This window comes from Lichenostomus cassidix, chromosome 20, assembly GCF_008360975.1.
Source record: "Lichenostomus cassidix isolate B80296 chromosome 20, HeHo_3.0, whole genome shotgun sequence".
Taxonomy (NCBI): domain Eukaryota; kingdom Metazoa; phylum Chordata; class Aves; order Passeriformes; family Meliphagidae; genus Lichenostomus; species Lichenostomus cassidix.
Genome location: NC_139500.1, coordinates 7,820,103 through 7,841,062, shown reverse-complemented (window position 1 = coordinate 7,841,062; position 20,960 = coordinate 7,820,103). Strand labels below are relative to the sequence as shown.

At 60.9% G+C, this 20,960-nt stretch overlaps 6 protein-coding genes and 1 pseudogene across 7 annotated transcripts; 4 read left to right on the top strand and 3 right to left on the bottom strand.

Moving 5' to 3' along the window:
• Positions 1-58: 58 nt before the first annotated feature.
• NEURL2 (neuralized E3 ubiquitin protein ligase 2) lies at positions 59-2,567 on the top strand. The gene is made up of 2 exons (XM_085078925.1): positions 59-850; positions 2,218-2,567. Exons 1-2 carry the CDS (start codon positions 175-177, stop codon positions 2,331-2,333), a joined length of 792 nt encoding a protein of 263 aa, XP_084935051.1. The 5' UTR covers positions 59-174; the 3' UTR covers positions 2,334-2,567.
• Positions 2,568-3,914: 1,347 nt separating this feature from the next.
• Positions 3,915-9,080, bottom strand: LOC146428735 (zinc finger SWIM domain-containing protein 3-like; annotated as a pseudogene).
• Positions 8,464-11,590, top strand: ACOT8 (acyl-CoA thioesterase 8). The gene is made up of 7 exons (XM_085078922.1): positions 8,464-8,648; positions 9,246-9,523; positions 9,605-9,741; positions 9,953-10,178; positions 10,429-10,586; positions 10,923-11,114; positions 11,213-11,590. Exons 2-7 carry the CDS (start codon positions 9,315-9,317, stop codon positions 11,329-11,331), a joined length of 1,041 nt encoding a protein of 346 aa, XP_084935048.1. The 5' UTR covers positions 8,464-8,648; positions 9,246-9,314; the 3' UTR covers positions 11,332-11,590.
• Positions 11,591-11,942: 352 nt separating this feature from the next.
• SNX21 (sorting nexin family member 21) lies at positions 11,943-14,576 on the bottom strand. 2 transcript variants are annotated; one of them, XM_085078919.1, is made up of 3 exons: positions 13,608-14,576; positions 13,334-13,488; positions 11,943-13,032 (listed from the first exon to the last, which is right to left on the bottom strand). In XM_085078919.1, the coding sequence occupies exons 1-3, from the start codon at positions 14,254-14,256 to the stop codon at positions 12,361-12,363; spliced, it is 1,476 nt and encodes a 491-aa protein (XP_084935045.1). In that variant the 5' UTR covers positions 14,257-14,576; the 3' UTR covers positions 11,943-12,360. The 2 variants fall into 2 exon arrangements, with proteins under 2 accessions (XP_084935045.1, XP_084935046.1); XM_085078920.1 differs by having other exon boundaries at positions 13,623-14,569.
• Positions 14,577-15,681: 1,105 nt separating this feature from the next.
• TNNC2 (troponin C2, fast skeletal type) lies at positions 15,682-17,610 on the top strand. The gene is made up of 6 exons (XM_085078929.1): positions 15,682-15,826; positions 16,582-16,633; positions 16,729-16,872; positions 16,959-17,073; positions 17,150-17,286; positions 17,365-17,610. The coding sequence occupies exons 1-6, from the start codon at positions 15,824-15,826 to the stop codon at positions 17,394-17,396; spliced, it is 483 nt and encodes a 160-aa protein (XP_084935055.1). The 5' UTR covers positions 15,682-15,823; the 3' UTR covers positions 17,397-17,610.
• A 139-nt stretch (positions 17,611-17,749) lies between these two features.
• Positions 17,750-19,310, top strand: LOC146428731 (regulator of G-protein signaling 9-binding protein-like). The gene is made up of 2 exons (XM_085078927.1): positions 17,750-18,461; positions 18,573-19,310. Exons 1-2 carry the CDS (start codon positions 18,269-18,271, stop codon positions 18,998-19,000), a joined length of 621 nt encoding a protein of 206 aa, XP_084935053.1. The 5' UTR covers positions 17,750-18,268; the 3' UTR covers positions 19,001-19,310.
• UBE2C (ubiquitin conjugating enzyme E2 C) lies at positions 19,271-20,914 on the bottom strand. Its single transcript, XM_085078928.1, has 6 exons — positions 20,524-20,914; positions 20,418-20,445; positions 20,184-20,270; positions 19,801-20,005; positions 19,611-19,670; positions 19,271-19,470 (listed from the first exon to the last, which is right to left on the bottom strand). The coding sequence occupies exons 1-6, from the start codon at positions 20,622-20,624 to the stop codon at positions 19,412-19,414; spliced, it is 540 nt and encodes a 179-aa protein (XP_084935054.1). The 5' UTR covers positions 20,625-20,914; the 3' UTR covers positions 19,271-19,411.
• Between the last annotated feature and the right edge of the window lie 46 nt (positions 20,915-20,960).

The following is a 20,960-nucleotide window of genomic DNA, read 5'->3' as shown; positions in this document are numbered from 1 at the left end:
TGTGGAGTGTCTGTGGGTCTGGTTTGGACCTGATTGTGCCCAGCAGCCACCGCCCCCCCCAACTCCCCCGTGGCACTAGGACCCCTCCTGAGCCCTCTGGTTGTCCCTCCCAGCCGGCCTGTCACCACCTCACAGCAGCTGTGACAGGGACAGTTAAAAATAGCTCCGGCCACAATGGCTGCCCGGTGCCGGCTTGCTGCACGCTTCCACCACATCCATGGCACCAACATCCACCTGGATGCCTCACGCACGCAAGCCACACGGGTGGAGAGCTTCGCCAATGGACTCTGCTTCAGCCAGGAGCCTCTGGCACCCGGGCAGATCTTCTTAGTGGAGATTGAGGAGAAGGAGCTGGGCTGGTGCGGGCACCTGCGTGTGGGGCTGACCACCCATGACCCTCAGAGCCTGGAGGTAGTGCCTGAGTACTCGCTGCCAGACCTTGTCAACATGGGGGACACGTGGGTGTTTGCCATCACCCGGAGCCACAACCGCGTGGTGGTTGAGGGGGAGGACACGCAGGCACGGAGGCGCCCCTGGGAGCCCTTCCTGCTGATCGAACGGGTACGGATCCCCCGTGACACGCTGGTGGGGCGCAGCCGGCCTGGCCGCTACAGCCACATCCTGGACGACCTTTACAAGATGAATGTGTTACCTGCGACCGCCCGGCGCAGCCGTATCGGTGTGCTGTACACCCTGCAGCCTGATGGCACTGCCAACATGCACATCATTATCAACGGTGAGGACATGGGGCCGAGCGCCAGGGGCCTGCCCACCACCCGCCCGCTCTATGCCGTCATTGACGTCTTTGCCTCCACCAAGAGTGTCCGGGTCATCCCGGTGGATTATGGATGTAGGTACCTGTGCCCCTCCCTGCGGCATGTGCTGTGTGGGACGGGAGTGGGGGAGCTTGGGAGGGGTCATCCCATAGTTCCCAACAGTGGGAATACTGGCGTGTGCCACTGGGCAGAGGGACACAGTGGATAAGGGAGCACAGGAAAGGCTCTGGTCCTTGTGGAGCATAGGCGAGATCCACAGTACTGCTGATGGGCAGTGTCTGCCAAAAGCTCTGCAGGGGCCAGGGGAGAGACCCCTAGCAGCAGCAGCAGTCATGCAGAGCCCCCCTGACCACCCTTCCCAAGCAGAGTGATTGGGGTGGGTGTTTGGGGCTGCCCCATGGCTGTGAGGCCTCACCATGCTCAGCCTGGCCTACAGCATGTGCAGCCAGAGCCAACGAACACCCTGCCCTGGCATCAAAACATCCACCTACTCCACCACGGCACAGCATGCTACGCCCACACACCTGCCGCGTGCTCCAGACACAGTGTTCCCTGGGCAGGCACCCTGTGATGCCATCGGAGCCTGGGCATTATCCTGTGTCCCTTGGCTTGCTGGGAGTGACCAGGCTAATGAGTGCTAATTAGCACCATGCTGGAAAAATCAGGAGATGGATCAGGTGAGACAGAGCCAGAAGAGCTAGAGACAGAGTACTGGCTGCCCACACTGGGAGATAGCGCTTTCCATGCTGGTGTGAGGAGTAGCTGCTTCTGTCCCGAGGCTGGAACCTGGTATTCTCCCTGGTTTAACACCTGAGGAGAGTACTGGCTGCAGCAGATAGTACCCAAGTAGCTGAGCCACCTGGGGCTCTGGGAAGTGCAATCCTATGGGGTTTATGTCACAGGAGCAGGAACCAGGCAGATTCTGTGAAGGTGCCCAGGGGGACAGTTCTGATGGTGGTCTGCCCCCAAAGGCACGGTCAGTGCTGTCTCTGCAGGCAGTGCAGCCCCAGCCTGCAGGCATCCACCCAGCAGCCTGGTGCTGGGGCCAATGCAAGCAGACCAAGGGAGTGGGATGGAAATGAAGCACAGCATGAGCATGTGAAAGCCTGAAGAGTTGCTTGACAGCCACCAGAGAAAGACATGCAAACCAGCCACAGCCACGCACAACTTGGGCACATAACTGTCTCTCAACCTTCCTCCTAATAACGGGAAGAGCTTTGCTGCCCGGGGGCCTTGAGCTTCCAGCCCTGCCAGAGTAACCTGGCACCAGCCCCCGCACAGCCAGTTCGAGCCCAGGGCAGGACGATGCCACAGAACAAACTCACCCACCGCTGCCTTTAACCACAGTGCCTCCAAGGAGCCCCGCCAGCTCCTCCACCCCTCTCTGCTAGGCCTCACTGCCGACTTGCCCAACTCAGCTACTCTCCCTGTTCTCTTCCAGTTCCTTCACTGCAGACGCTGTGCCGACTGGTTATCCAGAAACACATTGTGCATCGCCTGGCCATCGATGTCCTGGACCTGCCCCCACTACTCAAGAGCTTCTGCCAACATGAGTGAGGTATTGAGGGTGCTGCTGGGCTGCTCCCCACATCAACAGCTCCCCAGTGATGGCTGCCCAGCAGGCTCCGTGCCCCTCCCTGCTCCCTCACCCCAGCACCACCTGCTGAAGGGCTAACACAAGAGCAGGGTGAAGTGGGGTTGGTATTTTCCCCATACAGACGGTGTGGCATGCCCAAAGCTTGGGCAGGGGGGGTGATGTGGGTCAGAGAGAGCAATAAAGTGCTTCCAGACGAGTTTGTCAACGGAGGCTTGGGGGGCTGGGACCCCCCTGTGCTTCAGCAACCTCTTGTGGGAGCAGTTCCCTCACTAGTGAGGACGGGAGCACAGGCCACAGCCCTGTGGGGCTCAGGACCTGTCCCCAGCCCTGGAATTATGCTGGGATTGTCTGGGTGGATCAGAGTGAGTACTGGGGTGGGTGGAGCGTGGGAGGGCACAGGACAGCACTCACGTGGAGGTAAATTACAGCCGGACGCTCATCATGGCCAGTTTCACTCTTGGGAAAGATGTTTACCCAGAGAACGATGAGTTATTTCCTGTGTGTTCAGCTTGAAGGGGGACGAGTCAGATGCTGGGGAACCCAGTGAGCAGCGCTGGCAGCAGCTGTTGCTTGGGCACGTGTCTGTGGCCAAAGAGCCAGTCACAGTGACCTAGTGCAAGGCCCGGCCATCCTAACTTGGAGCTCCATGCCCTCGGCTCTGTGCCCTCAGCCAGACCTTTCATCTGCTGGCTAGTGGGGATGGCAGCCAGCATCTGGCAGTGCCTGTGCCAGGCTGTAGGGGAGACAGGGTGGGAGCTGTGCAGAGGAACAGGTTGAGGGGAAGAGGTCTCTGAAAATCAGAGGGGTGCCCACAGGTGCCAGAAAGATTGCAAAGGGGCTGTCAGAGCCTTCCAGGCCTCTTCCACAGAACAGCCAAAGGGGAAACAAGCAGCTCTAAGGTGTTTTAAAGAAACATGATGCTATATTTAGTCGGACACTCGATAGTATCAGATCATGTTACAAAACCCTTACTCAAAGGAAATCCCCAGCCCGCAGCCACGGCCAACTCCATCAACACCAAAGTGTTAATGAAGGAATTGCTAAACGGGGAAAACATGGACAGTAACCAAACCACAGCAACAGAGCGAGGTCTCTGACATTCCCTGCTATGTCCCAACAGCAGGCTGGGAACTGCTGGGGCTGGAGCTCATCTGGCTGTGATAGGGCTGAGGAACTCACCCACACCAGAGCAGCGCCCACGGACCAGGGTGTTTACTCTCCAGGCTGTTTTCCCTCCCCCACCCTTGCGTGAAGCCTTTGCTCCCCACCTCCCTGCAGTGTTATCTGCCCGGCAGTGACCCCTGCACACGAGGGTGACTTCCTCTTTCTTGAGGAATTGAGAGCAGCTGCTACAACCAAACAACACCCTGCAGCTGAGGCTGCAGCACAGTGAGATTGCCACCCTCAGGAGCTGTGCTACCTGGGGCACCATGGTGAGACACGACCACCGAGGAGTACTGCCCAAAGCCCTGCCCGACCCCCCATGCCCTGCTCCCTGGGCAGGGAGGTGTGGCTGCAGCTGGCGCAGGGACAGACTCAGCTCCCAAACAACACAAGGGTGATTTATTGGCTCTGTTGCACAACACCTCACAGCTGGATGCTGCAAAGACCTGCGGGTGCTGGCCACAGATGAAATAGTTTTGTCATGTTATTATACCCAGATCCATACAAATCTATGGGGCCTTATGGGATTAATTTCAGAAACCTCAAAGAGCTGGTCGATGTAATCACAAAGCCTCTCTTGATGATTTTTAAGCAGATTCTTGGGAATCTGGAGAGGTCCCATGTGACTGGAAGCTGGGGAACATTTCCTGATTTCCAAGAAGGCCAAGAAGGGGAACCCTGGAAACTACAGGCCTGTCTGTCTCACTTCAGTGCCCAGTAAAATACTGGAAAAGATAATTCTGGAAGGTATTGAAAAACATCTGGAGGAGAACACATTCACTGGTCATAGCCAGCACAGGCTTCATGAGGGGAAAGTTCTGTTTGTAGAATACGGTTTCCTTCTACAACAGGGTAACCCACCTAGCCTGCCCAAGGAAAGCCAGTACATGTAATGTCTTTGGGCTTCAGCAAAGCTTTTGATAGTGTCTGTCCCAGTATTCTGGACAAAGTGTCCAGCTTGCAGCTGTATAACCCTGTTACACAATAGGTGAGCAACCGGCTCACAGGTTGGGCACAAAGAGTTATAGTGAATGGGGTGACATCAGGCTGGTGTCCAGTCACTAGTGCAGTTCCATAGGGCTCCATCCTCAGCCCAATTCTCTTCAACATCTTCATTAACTGCTTGGGCACAGGGCTTGAAGGAATGTGAAGTGCTGACAACACTAAATTGGGAGGAGTTGTCAACACCATCAAGGGCAGAGAGGCCTGCTGAGACACCTCGACAAATTAGAGAGATGAGCAATCACCAATCATATGAAGTTTAACGAGCGACTGGCAGATTCTGCACCTGGTACAGGGCAACCCTGCTTGTATGTATACAGTGGGGAACAAGAAGCTGGAGACCAGCACCATGGAAAGGGACCTGAGGATCCTGGTCAATGCCAAGCTGAATATGTGTCAGAGGTACCCTGGCAGTCACGAGGGCAAACCCTGTCCTGGTGTGCATCAAGCACAACATCGCCAGCAAGGGAAGGGATTGTCCTGCTCTGCACCGATGCAGCCTCATCTTGAGTCCTGGGGGCAGTTTTGGCACAACAATATACAAAAGACATTGAGTTATTAGAGATGGTTCAAAGGAGGCCTCGAGGATGGTGATGGGACTGAAGGGGAAGCTCATGAGAAACAGTTGAGGTAATTTGGTCGGTTTGGCCTGGAGGAGACTGTAAGGAAAGACCTCATTGTGGTCTTCAACATCCTCTCTTCACTTTTGTAACCAGTGACAGAACTCGAGGAAATGGTATAAAGTTGAGTCAGGAGAGACTGAGGTCAGATATCAGAAAACAGTTTTGCACCTAAAGGGTGGTTGAGCACTGGAATAGTCTCCCCAGGGCAGTGGTCAAGGCACCAAGCCTGTCCACTTGTTCAGGAAGTGTTTTGACAATGCTGTCAGGCACATGGTGCCATTATTGTAATGTCCTGCAAAGGACTGGGAGTTGGACTTCAGCCTGATGGGTCCCTTCTCACTCAGCAGATTCTATGATTCTGATATCAGCACCTCCCACATCACACCACCCAGAGCTGGCTCCCAGCCACAGCTGTTACCCAGGTCAGTGGCTGTTACTCTTCCTGCGGGATCAGGAGCTTCCAATCCAGTTCCTCTGCTGCCCTGTGCAAGAGGTGTTGCTTGCTCAGCAGATCAAGGACCCAAACTGCCCCTTCTACACCAACGAAATGACAGGCTGAGGGGAATGAAGGTGGAAGACAGGACACAGTGGAAGTGCCCAGCTCAGCTCCCACTTGGTGCTAGAGCTTCACCTTGATGTAGGGCCCAATCCAGCTGTCAGCCACCTCCCAGAGAGTCCTGTGCCTCTGCTCAAACTCCTCACTACAGTGGCAGGCAGCCGGCTGATCTCTGCTGTGAGGAAGGATACCACCAGGGATTTATCCAAAGACTTGTTCCAGGAGCTCTTTAGGACCTTCAAGAGGCCATCAGTACTGTCTTACCTGGCCTGATGGGCATCACATCCCCTCTCCCATGGTCTGCCGAGCATCTCCCTCTGCAAGGGCTTCCTGTCTGAATTCAGCATGGCTAAGATGTACCAGCAGGGCAGCTGGAAGGCCTGGTTGAAGTGGCAAGTCTAAATGCCACTACAGGGTGGGCATCCTCCAGGTTCTGTATACTGAGAGTGGCCTACCCAGTGCCAATCAGCTGCATGGACATCTGAACCACTGCCAGCTCAGTCAGGCACAGCCTGGCAACAGCCTTTGTGCAAATGTTTCTCAAAGACTGCTTGATGCCTTCTTCAGTCCTTTGGGTAATCTCATCCTTGCTGTCATCCTCTGAGGTTTCTATAGCCCCCAGTTTCACCACAGGAGACAGGATCTAATAGGGACTGAGGGCTTGTGGGCTCACTCTGGAGAAGAGGATGAGGTGTTTCAGGCTGACACTGAAGGGCCTCAGAGAGCTGGGGAATGGCTAGTGGACTCTGGAGAACAATCACAGGACTCTGAATGGCTGCAAGAGAGGCTGACATGGGCTGCTGCTTCTGCCACAGTGGGGGAAACCTGGCCAGAGCTCTGGGATGTGTTACCCTGGCACATCAGAGCAGCAAGAGACAAGTGTGAAGTCGGCAGACTTTGGGGAGCTGCCTGAGCAGCACAGTGATCCAGGATGGGGAGCAGAGCATGTCACGGCACCAGGAAGGATTTTAGAAGCACAGTCTTTGTTGTGCTGGGCCAAGGCAGTGATGCAGCTCTCCAGAGAGACCCCAGCACTGAAAATCTGATTTAACCCCTGGGTGACAACCTCCAGCTCCATTAAGCAGTCACTGCTCTCCCCCACAGCTGCCTTCCCTGTGCGTGGCCCAGATCCCATCCTCGAGCAGCCAGTGAAGTTGGAGCTGAGGCAACAAGTCCGGTGTGATGAGGTCCCTCAGGCCGCCGAGCAGCTCCCGCCGGTAGCTCTCAGTGCCTGCACCCATGGCCTTCCTGGCGGCGGTCACGGCCAGGCACTCACTGTGGTGCTCCAGGCTCAGCCGCTGCAGCCGCTTGCAGAGGTGGAACGCGCCGCCGGGAAGGCGCGGGCCAGCGCGGCTTGGGCCGGCAGTGCGGGCTCGCTCCGTGCTGCCGCTACCGGTGGGGACATCGCGGCGCGTCCCGGTCCCTGTCCCGCTCTGCCGCCGCCTCCCCCGCCCTCGCCTATCACCGCGCGGCGCGTCACCATGGCGGTGTGACACCACACGGCACTCGGCACCGCCCGCCGCGGCGGGACCGGAGCGCTCGGGCGCCGCCCGCAGCGGCCGCTGTGCATCGCACCGGGCCGGGGACACCGGGAGCGCCCCTCGGTGTGGCCGCTACCCAGAGCGGTGTGCGGGCGCCGGCTCCTGTCTGGCTGCCTCTCCCTGTTTCAGCTGCTCCCCATGGCTCTGCAGCAGCTCGAGGCTCAGCCACTGGATTCTTGTCATCCTTCAGCAACAAGTGCACCACTCTCCCCCCTCACTCCTTGCTCTCCACAAGGAAAACACAGAGGATGTGTCCTCCCTTGCTTGGCACCCGGTGTAGGAGGAGGCTCTCAGGAACGGCTCCAAGAAGCACTTCATCACAGTGGTCTGGATGAGCCTGTCCTGGCCACAGGCACTCTCTGCACGGATGGAGGCCAGCAAACCCTGGTCCACCCACAAGAAAATTTTCATCACCTTGGCCACCCTGACGAGCACCAAAGCCAAGGCTCTCTCCTCCAGTGCCTCAGAGAGTTTGAGAGCTGTGCTTGGAGCAGGAACCCCCTCGTCCACCAGTTGTCCCACAACCATGTGTGAGTCCTCACTGTGGCACCACTTTCAGTGTCTCCCACCTGCCACTGCCAATGTGGCTTTGTCATGGTGCTTTCTTGTGGAGCACCCTGTGATTGTGTGGGCATGGAGGTTGTTCACCTCACTGATCACGAGCTGGTCTATGTCCTCCTTGTACTGCAGCACAGAATAGGCTGGGCACAAGCTGGGCTGCTTCTTTTTTCTCATCTCAGTATATTATTGGATCCAGGCACATCCAAACTTCGCCTGCATGAACCTGCAAACGTTGAGAAAGCATTCATGGAGGAAACAAAGGTGCCACAGGATGCCAGCATTTAGTTTTGCCTTTTCTTGTGTGCAACTCCGTATTCAATTAGTGGCCACATAAACCCATGTGTACAGCTCAGACACACGGGCTGGCTGCTCAGGTCTGAGGTGAGAAAGCTCAAACAAAGGAGAAACAAAGGGACAGAGAGTTACACCTGCCATGACCAGGCAGAACAGAGCAACCCCAGCTCTTGCTCCTAACAGTGCCTCTGATTCTGCTCTCCACAAACAGCAAAGACAATGATGAGAATTTCATACTCATGTGTTTGTGTCTTAATCCCTAAACCACACGGCTCTGCAACTCTGGAGGAGAAGGGTAGAACATGACAATAAAAGCTTCAAGGAAGGAGGTTAAATTGTATGTTAAGAAGGCAAGTTACATTTTAAAAGGTCAAAGGGAGCAGTTGTGTAACTAGTGAGTGACCTTGCAGCCTTTGTGCACACAAGCAGATCCACCAGCTAAGACAGAAAGGAAACAGTGTCACTACACCCGCTTGGAGAAGTGAAGGCTGCGGAATCAAGTGCTCCCTGATATCACCTTTCCACTGCAGTGAGGTAAGGACAGCTGGAGAATGCTCATAGATGCCGATGCTTGGTGTCTTGATACTTGAGCTGAAAAAGGCAGGAGCTATACAATAGACACGGCAAGTGTGTGGCACAACTGGCAGCGCCCGGATACCGGGGCATCACACTACCGGGATCAGCCCGGTTATCAAAGCCAGGTTCGGCACAGGGTCTGTGACCGGGGGCAGCGCTGAGCCCAAGCGGCGGCTCCGCGGGGCCTGGCGGTGCTATACCGGAGGACGCCGGGCGCACGGCCTGCCACAGGGGCTGCTGCGAGGTCCGGCCGGACGCGGCGCGCGGGCCTTACCTGACGTCCTGGCGGACAGCGGCGCAGTGCTGCCGGTTGTGGCTGCACACCGGGACGCAGCTCCGCAGGCTATAGAGGCAGCCCTTGTCGGCGAGGAAGCGGGCGCCCGACTCCATGGCGAGGGGTGGACGCGGCGAGACTCTCCCCAGCCGCCCCGCCCAGCCGCCGCCTCCGCGCCCCCGACACCGGCCCAAGCCCAGCCCGCCGCCCCCGTTAAACCAGCGGGGCACCGCCCGCAGCCTGACACTGACCAATCAGCGCCCTGTTCTCCGGATTGACAGGAGGCGAACCAACCAGCCTAGAGAATTCTGACAACACAAGGGTGACTGACGGCTCTCCAGCCCAATCACATGGCGGCCCGTTCCCTGCGGGTGGGCGGTGCTTCCTGGTCCGCGGTGTGGTTCGGGTCGCGGTGCCGGTCCCGGGTCGCGGAGGCGATGGGGACTCCGGGCGGCACCGGCGCGGGGCCGGGATCCGGGTCACCACCGCCCGGGGACCTGCGGAGCGTGCTGATCACCAGCGTGCTGAACCTGGAGCGGCTGGAGGTCGACCTCTTCAGGTGCGCGTGGGCGCCGGGGCGGCGGGACTGGTCCCCTTCCCCTCCGCCGCCACTCTCAACGGCGCTGGCTTCTCCCCGCAGGGGCCGGCACCACTGGGTGCCCGCCACGCAGCGCCTCTTCGGCGGGCAGATCGTGGGGCAGGCGCTGGTGGCGGCCGCCCGCTCCGTGAGCCGCGACGAGCAGGTGCACTCGCTGCACTGCTACTTCGTGCGGACAGGTGCGCCCGGGGAGCCGGGCGGCGGGGGCGGCGTGCAGGGGACCGGGAGGGACCCGACAGTGGCTGGGAGGCTGGGGAAACCCGCAGGCGTGAGCAGGAGCCGTCATCCCGGCCCAGGGTGTGGGTGGCACTGCCGGGCTCGGCCTGTGGAACAGGTCTCTGTGCGTGGCGCGCCGTGGCCCAGCGGCGGAATGTCCCTTTGCTGTCCCAGGGGACCCCAGCGTACCGGTGCTGTATGAAGTGGAGCGGACCCGTACAGGGAAGAGCTTCTCCGTTCGCTCCGTAAAGGCCATCCAGCATGGACAGCCGATCTTCACCTGCCAGGCTTCCTTCCAGCTCTCCCAGGAGAGCCCAGTGCAGCACCAGTTCACCATGCCCACTGTGCCGCCCCCCGAGGAGCTGCTGACACAGGAGGAGCTCATCCAGAAGTTCCTGCAGTGAGTGGGGTGGAAGGGACAAGCCGTGGACGCCCCTCTCATTGCCTGGGGCAGAGGGAGGTGCCGGGGGAGGACTGTCTGAGGAGCTCCCAAACATGCCTGGGAGGGGAACAGAGGAGCAGAATATGACAGGAGCTGTGCTCATGTCTTTCTGTGTGCCCCTGGGTCCCTGGGCTGGCGCTGCTGCCAGTAGGATGTGCTCCAGCCTGCCTACTTGGCTTTAAGCTTGCTTCTCCATACTGGGCTGCAGGAATCCTAACTTGGCTGAGAGACACAGGAAGCATCTCACCAAGATCCAAGCCAAAGATGTGCCGATTGACATTAAACCTGTGAACCCACCAGATATGTTCAGCTCAGAGCCACAGGAGCCGAAGCAGCTCTTCTGGGTGCGAGCACGAGGCTACATCGGTGGGTCCTGCTGGGTCCAGGTGCCTCCCAATCCAAGGGCTTAGGCACCAGCTGACGCTGTGCTCCACTGTTGCGACAGAGTGGGTTGGGAGAGCTGTGATTTGGGGGCTGCCTGCACCCCAGCCTTGGCATTTCAACGCTGTAATCCAGGTGTGGGTGCAAAGGTGATGCTGTGAGCCATGCTGGGTGGCATGGCAAAGGGAGCGGGTCTGGAATAATCTCAGCTGTGCTTGGCAGCTGGCTCCAGGGGTACAGAGCTTCTGGGCTCTGCATCATGCTGCACCCCAGGGTGTCCCGTGGACCCCCATGGGACAGGCAGCACTGGTTGCTCTGCAGGGGAGACTGACATGAAGGTGCACTGCTGCGTGGCTGCCTACATCTCCGACTACGCCTTCCTGGGCACAGCCCTGCTCCCGCACCGGCAGTATCGCATCAAATTCATGGCGTCCCTTGACCATTCCATGTGGTTCCACGCACCCTTCAGAGCTGACCACTGGATGCTGTACGAGTGTGAGAGCCCCTGGGCTGGTAAGTCCTTGGTGTGTTTCTGGGAAACCTTCATGGCTGAGGCCAGCCCTGCCTGTCCTGGGGGCAGTGGGCTGCAGTCTGACAGTCCCTCTCTGCAGGTGGGTGCCGGGGCCTGGTGCAGGGACGGCTGTGGCGCAGGGACGGGGTCCTGGCTGTCACCTGCGCGCAGGAAGGTGTCATCAGGGTGGAACAGATGGCAAACCAGAGCAAGCTCTAGCTGAGGAGACCCTACAGGCTGCGGTTCAGGCATGCCGAGGAAGGGACCCTGGGACCAAGACAGGACCTGGACAGGAACAAGAAGGAGACCAGGCGAGATCCAGCACTGCGGGGAGTCCCAGTGCCAGAGGTATCTGCAACAGACAGTGACCAACAGAGCATCGCTGCAACCAGCTGCTAGCTGCACAGCATGTAACCACACGCTGCCCTCAGCTACCCTTCACCCACCTTAAAATAAAGCCATTGGGTGAAGAGCTGGATTCTGTCCCTGGAGTTTGTCCTCTTGGACCGTGACCGTGACTGTGCTTGCCCAAGGGCGGGCAGTGCCAGGGGCACAGTGGATCAGCTCTGTCCCAACCGCAGGCTAAGTCACAGGAGGGGAAGGTGCTGCTTTATCACACGTTGCTTCCTGTTCTCACTTCTGCACTGCTTGTGCCCTGGTGCCTCAGTTGCTACTTCTCCTTGCCCTTGGGCTCCTCCCCAGGACTGGGCTTGGGTCCAGCTGGAAGCTGGGAGAAAGGGATGAGGCAGCTCCCACCTCCATGTGGAGGCTTGAGGCCTCCCACTGATGGTACCCTGGGGTAGTGGGGCTGAACAGACACAGCAGGCGCCTTGCTCTTCTTCCTGCCAAGACTTTATTTAATAAAGTCCTTTCTATTATGTAAGTTTCATGGGAAGTCCCTGGCAAGAGCCCTGGACCCTGCCAGAAGCCTTCCCATTCCCTTGCAAGGTGCCAGTACGTTCCAGCTAAAGTCCCAGCCAGTCCAGGATCCCCCGCAGAGGGGGAACAGCTTCTGGCAGCACCGGTGTGGGTGGTGGACCCTCGTGAGTCCCCAGCCCCACAGGGCAGACTAACCACAGAGAAAGTGCATTCAGGAGGCAGCTCCAGGCATGGGCTGTGCTGCCTGTGGGACTGCAGTGCTGCTCCCCTGCCCCATCCCTACCTACGGCATCACCCTCACTGTTCCCAGCCGCCAAGGGCGTGAGCCCCCACAGCCCCTGCCCTCCCTCCCACGTGGGCACAGGCTGCTCATTCCAGAGGCTCCTTGATCAGACACTCCTTCAGGGAAGGCTGCTGCTGCAGGGGCAGCCCAGCTTCCCGTAGGTCCTGCAGCCGGGCCTCCGAGCGCCGCTTGTCCTTGCCCACCTTCCAGGCCAGGTGGACGTGGGCCTGCAGGAAGGGTCCCAGCAGCGGGTGGCTGCCCTGGGCCTCCAGCAGCTGCAGTGCCTGCTCACAGCAGCCATGGGCCTCACTGAGCTGGTCCAGCTCCTGGTGGCAGACAGCCAGCCCAGCCAGAGTCAGCAGGAAGCGGCCGGAGCTGCAGACCCCCAGCCGGTCCTGCAGCCGGTAGGCATTGGCCCAGGTGGCCAGGGCCTCGCGGTACATGCCAGTGCAGGTCAGGCGCTGTGCAGCCTGCAGGTCCGGCAGGAAGAAGAACTCAAGGAACTCAGGAGAGCGGCGGATCTCATCGATGGAGTGCAGATGGGACAGGAACTGCTCAAAGGCTCGGCTCCGCTTGGCAATGGTCTCAGCGGTGAAGTTCCGGCGCAGCCTCTTCCTGGGGAAGGCAACGCTGGCCATGTCGCAGCTGAAGCGGCAGCGCAGGCGGCGGTTCAGCTGCTCGAAGTCCGAGTAACGCCGGGCGATGGTGGCAGGGGCCTTGTCAAACTGGCCAGAGCGGATCAGGTAGATGGTGTAGAGCTGCAGGGGAGGCAGGTGTCAGGCAGTGCTGTGGGCACACTGCTCCCCGCACCGGCACAGCCGGGTGTGCGGCCACAAAAGGGCTAGAGGGGTTTCCCCGGAGAGAAGGCAGTTGACTGGGCTGCCCCAGCCGAAGCACCCATCAGCAATAGTTACCTGAGGCTCATCTGAGCCGCCAGCACCATCCGAGCAGCACGGGGAAAGAGAAAAAAATAAGCGGCAGCCCTATGGGATGCCTGCCCCAGGGGGAGCAGGACTCGTACCCATCCTGTGCCTGCCCAGCCACGCCGGGCTCACTCACCACGTACTTGGAAGAGCGCTCGCTGACCACGCTGGCGCTGGTGACCTCGAAGAGCAGCCGCTGCGGTGCCAGGCTGCCCCGCGACCTCCGCCACAGCTCCTGCAGCTGCCGGGTCAGCAGGCTGCCGCCGGGACGCTCCGCCGCAGAGACCCACTCTGTGCCGGGAAAGGAGTGTCAGTGCCCTCCGTGGGGACAGGGCTCTGACATCTGTCGGGCTGCCAAGAGCCACCATCGCATAAGTGTCCCTGGAGTCACCCCAGTCCCCCCAGCTCACCGCCCCAACACCTGCCTCCGTCCTCCGTGCCTGCTGCCGCCCCCGGTGCCTGCGGCGGTTCCTCCAGCTCTTCGCTAGCTCCGTCCCCCTCCTCCTCCTCCTCGTCCTCGTGGCTGGTGAAGCTCAGGGTGCCGCTGAGGCGCGTCGACAGCCCCTCGGTGTCGTCCTCCAGCTCCGAGCTCTCCGGGCAGTCCTCGGTCTCGCCGCCCGCCGGCTCCTCCCGGCCGCCCTCGCCCGCCAGCGCGTGCCGCAGCCGGTGCAGGATGCGGGCGGCCATCGCTGCCGGGGGTCCGGGCCGGCACCGCGACACGGCGGGGCCGGGGGCTGCCCACCGCGGCACGGCCCCGCGCGGGGACAGCCCGGCCCCGGGATATCCTCCCGGTCCGTTCGCGCTGCCCCGGGCCGGGCCGAGCGGAGCCGGGTGGTGCCGAGCGATGGCCGCTCCGCCACGGCTCGTCCCGGGATCCTCCCTGCGCGGCTCCGCCTCCGCCGGGAACCCGGATCGGGGCGGTGGAGCCGGCACCGCCCGGCACGGCCGGGATCGGGATCGGCCAGTGCGGCACCGCCCGGCACCATCGCGATTGGTTCTCCCGGCACTGCCGGCACGGTTGAGATCGGGATCGGTTCCTGCAGCACCGCCCGGGACCATCGGATCAGGGTCAGCCTGGCGCTGCCCGCAGCCCCTGCCCGGGAGCCGACCCAGCCCTTCCCGGTCTCTGCTCCTCTGTCCCCTGTCCGTGATGTCCCGGTCGGGCGGAGCCCCGGATATCTGCCCTGGGGCCACAGGAGCCCCACATTTCGGTGCCCTGTACTGTGGTGTTCCAGGTTCTTGGTATCCCAATACCCTGGCACCCCTGTAACCTGACCACCTGGTTTCCCTGTGTCACGGTACCCCAGACTCAGACTCCTGGTCCCACTGGGCTGGTGGGATGTCCCCCGAGCCACCTTGGCACCCTGCTGCCCTGTCCTCAGTCAGCCTCGCCACGCGTCCCATGGCCAGGCTGCACCCCTGGCACTCGCCCGGCCTTTTTTAGTACCCGCCCGCTCACTCCTCACCACCTCCTTGGGAATGTCTATTAATATCAAGGAACCAGCCCAGCTGCTGCCATCGCTCTGCCCTGCTTGCCCGCTGCGCCCTGTTCCAGCACCCTGCACTCCATCTGGGTTTAGACGGGACCCCTGAGCTTTCCCTGGCCAGGGTGGGATGCAATGGGGGCTGGACTTGTGTTGTTCCCAGCTCCCACGTGGGGAATGAGGATTCTGGTAAAACCAGGAGCCAGGAAACCCCTGGGTGTCCCTGGCACTAGGACCTTATGGGACAGGGATGTCTCACCTGATCCCACTGGAGCCCCGAGGCTCTAAGCACTACAAGGCACAGGCCAGTTGGCCAGTGCATTCCCAGAGCCACCGGCCCCAGCTGGCCCTGGCAGCAGTGGCTGGCACAGGCTGCGGCTGAGCCTTTAAGGAGGCACCGGGCATAATTCCCACTCCTCAGAAGCACGAAAAGATGGAGCCATTTCCGGACCCAGGTGCCAGCAGCTCTGGGGACCTCAAACCGTGGGGGTCATGCTCCAAATCTCTCCAGGGACTTCGTGCCCCAGGTCCCACTGGGGACTCCCTCCTTTACTGGGGCAGGGGACTGCAGCACTGCTTTACTTAGGCCCACTGGAGCAGAAAATGGGGGTGCAGGGAGGGGATGCTACACCAGAGAAAGCCAGCTCGGTACTGAGAGCTTGGCCCAGAAAGGGCTGCATTTTCTGGGGGCAGTGGGTGATGGTCCATGCCCCTGGTGCAGGGGGGACCCTGGCCCACTCACCCGGGTGATGCTGACAGCTCCAGGGCTATTTTTAACCCCCTCATTGCTGAGTTGCCTGGGATGGGGGTGTTGGGGGTGGGCAGAGCCACTTTCCTGCCACAGCTTCAGTGTCTCTCCTGAAAGGCTTGAATTTCCATCCCAGCCTCAGCCCCATGTTAATCCCAGCCCTTGGCCAATAAAGCTTTGGCTAAATTAGGTAAAGGCACCAGTTGCGAGTGAGAGGAGACAGGTGCTGTCAGCATGCTGATAGGCTGTGGGGGCCAGTGGGCAGTAGCTGGAGGCACATCCCACAGAGGAGACACTACAAATTGGGGTGCCAGGGGCTCCAGGAAGCTTCTGGGAGTTCCTGCTGCAGGAGCTGGTGATTCTCCGGGGGTGGGAAGCACCATAAACTCCCAAGATGGTAAGAGCTCCCGTGTGCTGTGTGCCAGGACACGACCTGACTGGGCAGGAGGCACCAGAGGGATCTGGGCTGTGGAGGTGCCTCTGCAGAGGGCAGTAGGGAGATGGTCCTCAGTGCTGGGCTGACTGTGGCGGTGAGGGCAGGGAGGTGTTGGGGTGATGCAGGGTCCCTGCAGGACAGAGCTGGGAGTGACCATGTGGCTGCCAAGGGGTGCAGGGGCCTGGGGACACTGTCTCAGCTCTGTTCGGAGCTCAGGACTGCACAGAGGCAGTGGCAGCAGGGGGTGGCTGAAAGCTGAGTGCTGGGTCATGCGACACGGTGCTGCTGGCGGCTCCACAACCAGCCTGCGCCTCCAGGAGAAACTTGATCAGGGCCGACAGGTGCCACAGCTATAGCCCAAACGAACCCTACAAGGGGAGCTGAGGAGGTCCCAAAAATAGCACTGCATGCCTGCGATGCCAAGGCTGCACAGAGGGTCCATGACCCCTGCACAATGGAGCCCCCCAGATAGTGGGGAACTTGGGCAGGCAACTCCCTGCAGCCCAGCATGCTCATGGATGTCATGGGACATCCTACTGGATGTAAACCCTACCATAACTGTAGGGTTTACTGGGGTCTGTGGCTCATGCCAGCACAGGATCGTCCTGCACCAGGGCAGAGGCTCCTTCCACAGCCAGGCACTGTTGGGCCATGCTGTGTAAGGGGTCTCTGGCCTGATGTTGGTGGTGCAGTGACTGCTCTCCCTTGCCTTGCAGACAGACCAGCAGGCAGAAGCCCGTGCCTTCCTCAGCGAGGAAATGATTGCGGGTGAGTGCGGAGATGGCAGGGAGAGGGGCCAGATGTGGCTGTGGTGCAGGGCCTGGCTCTGCCCCACTGCCTGGCCCTGACATCCCCCTCCACAGAGTTCAAAGCCGCCTTCGACATGTTTGATGCTGATGGTGGTGGAGACATCAGCACCAAGGAGCTGGGGACGGTGATGAGGATGCTGGGCCAGAACCCCACCAAAGAGGAGTTGGACGCCATCATCGAGGAGGTGGATGAGGATGGTGAGTAGCCCTAGGTGCAGGGTGGCAGGGGTGGGTACTGGACCCTGGACAGGCAGTCTGACCCATGCTCGGCTGCCACGCCACAGGCAGCGGCACCATCGACTTTGAGGAGTTCCTGGTCATGATGGTGCGCCAGATGAAAGAGGATGCCAAAGGAAAGTCTGAGGAGGAGTTGGCCAACTGCTTCCGCGTCTTCGACCGGTGAGTGGGGGGGCAAAGTGGCCCATCCTGCCTGCGGGGGCAAGCGGGGTCCGATCCCTCCCTCCCCTTCCTGCAGGAATGCGGATGGGTTCATTGATATCGAGGAGCTGGGTGAGATCCTGAGAGCTACCGGGGAGCCTGTCACTGATGAGGATATAGAGGACATGATGAAGGACTCAGACAAGAACAATGATGGTCGCATTGACTTTGATGGTGAGTGATGGCCCCAGCCGAGTGCCCATGCTGTGCACCCAGGCAGGGCCATGGGCTGAGGCTGCTGCTCTCTTGCAGAGTTCCTGAAGATGATGGAGGGTGTGCAGTAAGGGACCAGACATTCCTCGGGCCGGCTGCTGCATCCAGCCCTGCTCCCCTGCTGTCCAGGGAGCAGCAGCTCCACAGCACCTGGCCCTTAGCACTGGCTGGGACCTTGTTCTGTGTCAGGGTCCCAGTCTCATCTCACCACCGGCGGCTGAGCTTTTCCTCCTATCTGTCACCCGTGGCTTTGATTCAAGCCTCAATAAAAGAGGAAAAGCTTGAGCTGCTGGTGCAGGACTTCACTAGGGTTCCATGGGGAGCGGGCTGTAGCTCTGTGTCCGTGCTCTGCTCCCCAGGGAGGGAACATGGGCGGGGTCACACTACAGGGCAGCGCTGCAGGGGCAGCACAGGGCTGTGGTTCCCACGGGCTCTTGGGCAGGCGCCAGCGCTGAGCTCAGAGTTTCCATGCAGAGCAGCTCGTTCACATGCCAGACTGAGGGAGCATGGCCCTGGCCCCAGGGACCCTGCTCCAGGGCAGGGCAGTGGGATCACAGGGGTTCTAGAGAGCCACACTGCCTGCCCCACACTGGGACCCACATCTCCCACCCAGAGGGCCTGGCTATAATGTAGAAGGGCAGGAAAAGCCGCCTCCGTGCAGGGGAAAGGTGACACTTATCTCCATCTCTCTCTGGCCAAGCTGTGCCAGCCTCCTGGGCATCACAGCTCCCTGGGGACCAGCTGGGGCGGAGAACAGCAGGGGGGATAAGGCGGGGTACAGTCCCCAGCCAGGGTGGGTGGGACCGTGGGACCGAGACCCAGACACAGCTCAGAGCTGGTCACATACCCACAGCACAGCACTGTAGCACAGGGCAGCCGAGACCCCTGGAGAGCCAGGGACCACAGTGGGCATCCTGAGCCTGCCTTGCTTTCACGGGCTGTAATGGCACCGGGCAGAAGGGATGCGTGCCGCAGGAGGGGGGCAGTGGGGATGTGTGCCACAGCCCAGGCTGCCCTCTGCAAGGCCATGGCCGGACACCGGCAGCTGGTGCTGCAGCTTGGGGGAAGTGGCGATGGCCTTCGGCTGCGTGAGGAGCGACGCAGGAGGAGCACAGAGGCCTGCGAGCTCAGCACGGGTAAGGAGGGAACTGCTGTACTGGGCAGCAGCCACAGAGAACCCTCTGCACCCACACGGGGGCCAAGGAGGGGATCCAGGGCCACCCCAGCTCAGAATGGCTATCCCACAGGGCTGCGGCAGGCACTGCTGGTGGGGCTGCGGCAGGCACCAGCGAGCCCCCTGGAGCAGCAGGAGCTGGAGCGGCTGTGGGTGCTCTTCCTCTCTGCCCTGGAGCTCTTCCTGGAGGACCTCTACAGAGCCCAGCACCTCTGCCAGCTCTTCTCCATGCAAGGGGGTGGTGTTGCCCCACTGTGCACCGGACTGAGGGGCTGGGGGCTGCCCAGCCGGCGAGGAGGGGGTCCCACACAGCCCCCGACTGCCCAGGGCTTGGAGGAGGAGATTGAGCAGGTGAGGGCCATGCTGGCAGAGATGGAGAGCGGAGCCAACATTCCACCATGGACAGTGGAAGCCACGGAGACCACAAAGCCAGCACTGATGGATGACACCAGAGGGGCTCAGGGAGGCCCCTGCACTGGGCACTGCTGTGGGGTGTTCTGAGCTGAGGGGACAGAAAATAGAAGCTGAGGTGGCACCCCCATCACAGAGCAAGGGACAGAGCCCCTATGTACCCCTACAGTCCTCAACCCCCTGCTTCTGCAGGTGATGGTGGGGGCTGCTCCCACTCTACTGAGGGAATGGGACCACTCCAAGTCCCCAAATATTGATAAAGCCCCTGTTACCCCACATGGGTCAGTGTCCCTTCCACCCTCCCTCACACTCACAGAGGGCCCTCTGGGCACTCAGGATGTACCAGGCTGCCACAGAATCCCCTGCAGAAGTTATAAACGCGCATTTATTTATACATTAACCGTGGCTCGGACTGCAACATTAATTTAAAAACAGCCTATGATACAGAACGCGGGGGATGGCCGGGAGGGAGTGGGTATGGTGGGGGGGCAGTGGTGATGGTCAAGTCTCCTGGCTCTTAGTCTGCTTGTTGTACGTCTCCTGCACATACTTCTTGTAGGCTGAGAAGAGAGGGGAAATATAGTACCAAGGGTCCCAAGGCAGCTGTCAGGGCAGCTGTGGGGCCAGAGAGGCACTGAGGGCTGTGCTGCTGCCCATCCCAATGGCGACGGGGGAGGAGGGTTCTGCTCCAGGCACTCACCGACTTGGTTCTTCCAGAGCTCGGCAGCATGTGTGTTCAGGGGGCTCTCAATGTTTGGCTCTGGAAACAGGGGCTGGGTCAGCTGGTGGAGAACCTGGAGACCCTTGAACCCTGCTCTGGGTTGGGGATCCCCACCACCACCACCAGCCCCTCCCCCAGCAATCCACAGCAGTTTGTCCATGAGACCCACCTGCCAGCAGGCTCTGTATGGAGAGCAGGATGGTGCGGACGTCATACAGCGCCGACCACTTTTCCTTGAGGATGTCGAGGCAGATGTTGCCCTGGGTGTCGACATTGGGGTGGTAGCAGGGGGTCAGGAACCGCACGGTGGGTGCTGTGTAGGGGTAGCCGCTGGGGAACTCCAGCGACAGCTTGTACCGCAGCTGCTCGTAGGGCTGGGGGTGGAAGTCGAGGGGGACAGGAGTCAGGGGGGGTCGTAGCCCCAGAAGAGTGAGGAAGCCTCGGGGAAAAGGAGGTACAGGGGCAGTGGAGGGCTGGGACCACCCTCGGCTGAAGGAAGGAAGGCGGGGAAGGGTCAGGCCCTCCCCCCCAGCTCGGGATCTCGCCTCTCACCGTCCCGGCGGCGCCGTCAATGGTTCCGATCCACTTGAAGAGGTTGTCAGACTCGGGGAAGGCAGAAATGCCTTTGTCACCGGACATCTGCGGGAGCAGCGCGTCACAGCGGCCCGGGATACGCCAAGACCCACTCCCCCGCCCCACTTCAGCCCCAGGAACCCTTGGGACCCCCAACCCCCGTCTTGGTCCCAGGATCCCCAAACCCCGACTCGGCCCCGGGACCCCACTCACCATCAGCGCCATCAGTTCTTGCTGCAGCCTGCGGAGAAAGCGCACGTTACCGGCTGGCTCACCGGGGCAGCCCCCGCCCGCAGCCCCGGCCCCCAGCGCCGCTCACCTCTTCCCCACCGCCCCGCGGGCCGCCGTGGCGCCGGTCTCGGCCGCTTTGCGGGCGGCTGCGCTGGACACGGCGGCGGGGTCGGCGTTCTGTGAGGCCATAGCGGCTCCCGGGCCACAGACCGGCGCACCGACCTCCGGCCGCCGCTGCCGGCGTGTCACGGGCTGGAGGCGGCTCCCGCTCCCGGGCGGCACCGCACCAGGCTCCGCTCGCTCCCTCCCTCCCGCGGTCGCGGCCGCGGTGCCGAGCGGCGATGTTTGGGGCTCTCCCGTGCAGCAGCGGCGGCCCGGTCCCAACCGCTCTTCGGTTCAGGAGCGGCTCAGTCCCAACCCCGTCTTCGGTGCAAGAGTGGCTCGGTGGTGGATGCTCTACGGATCAGGAGCGGCTCGGTCGCAGCGCCACTCCCGGACACTCCGGTCCGCTCGTCCCGCGCTCCG

Bases quoted from the DNA above. Each gene is read 5' to 3' on its own strand.
- UBE2C (XM_085078928.1), bottom strand. From the start codon at position 20,624: ATGGCCTCACAGAACGCCGACCCCGCCGCCGTGTCCAGCGCAGCCGCC. The intron at 20,271-20,417 runs GTGAGTGGGGTC...CTGCTCCCGCAG, and splicing joins AAGAACTGATGGCGCTGATG to ATGTCCGGTGACAAAGGCAT. The intron at 19,671-19,800 runs GTGGGTCTCATG...CCCTGTTTCCAG, and splicing joins CATACAGAGCCTGCTGGCAG to AGCCAAACATTGAGAGCCCC.
- ACOT8 (XM_085078922.1), top strand. From the start codon at position 9,315: ATGGCGGCCCGTTCCCTGCGGGTGGGCGGTGCTTCCTGGTCCGCGGTG. The intron at 9,524-9,604 runs GTGCGCGTGGGC...TTCTCCCCGCAG, and splicing joins CTGGAGGTCGACCTCTTCAG to GGGCCGGCACCACTGGGTGC. The intron at 9,742-9,952 runs GTGCGCCCGGGG...TTGCTGTCCCAG, and splicing joins CTGCTACTTCGTGCGGACAG to GGGACCCCAGCGTACCGGTG.
- TNNC2 (XM_085078929.1), top strand. The intron at 16,873-16,958 runs GTGAGTAGCCCT...GCCACGCCACAG, and splicing joins CGAGGAGGTGGATGAGGATG to GCAGCGGCACCATCGACTTT. The intron at 17,287-17,364 runs GTGAGTGATGGC...GCTCTCTTGCAG, and splicing joins TGGTCGCATTGACTTTGATG to AGTTCCTGAAGATGATGGAG.
- NEURL2 (XM_085078925.1), top strand. From the start codon at position 175: ATGGCTGCCCGGTGCCGGCTTGCTGCACGCTTCCACCACATCCATGGC. The intron at 851-2,217 runs GTAGGTACCTGT...GTTCTCTTCCAG, and splicing joins CATCCCGGTGGATTATGGAT to TTCCTTCACTGCAGACGCTG.
- SNX21 (XM_085078919.1), bottom strand. From the start codon at position 14,256: ATGGTCCCGGGCGGTGCTGCAGGAACCGATCCCGATCTCAACCGTGCC. The intron at 13,489-13,607 runs GTGAGCTGGGGG...TTCCCGGCACAG, and splicing joins CGGAGGCAGGTGTTGGGGCG to AGTGGGTCTCTGCGGCGGAG. The intron at 13,033-13,333 runs GTGAGTGAGCCC...CCTCCCCTGCAG, and splicing joins AGCGCTCTTCCAAGTACGTG to CTCTACACCATCTACCTGAT.
- LOC146428731 (XM_085078927.1), top strand. From the start codon at position 18,269: ATGGCACCGGGCAGAAGGGATGCGTGCCGCAGGAGGGGGGCAGTGGGG. The intron at 18,462-18,572 runs GTAAGGAGGGAA...GCTATCCCACAG, and splicing joins GGCCTGCGAGCTCAGCACGG to GGCTGCGGCAGGCACTGCTG.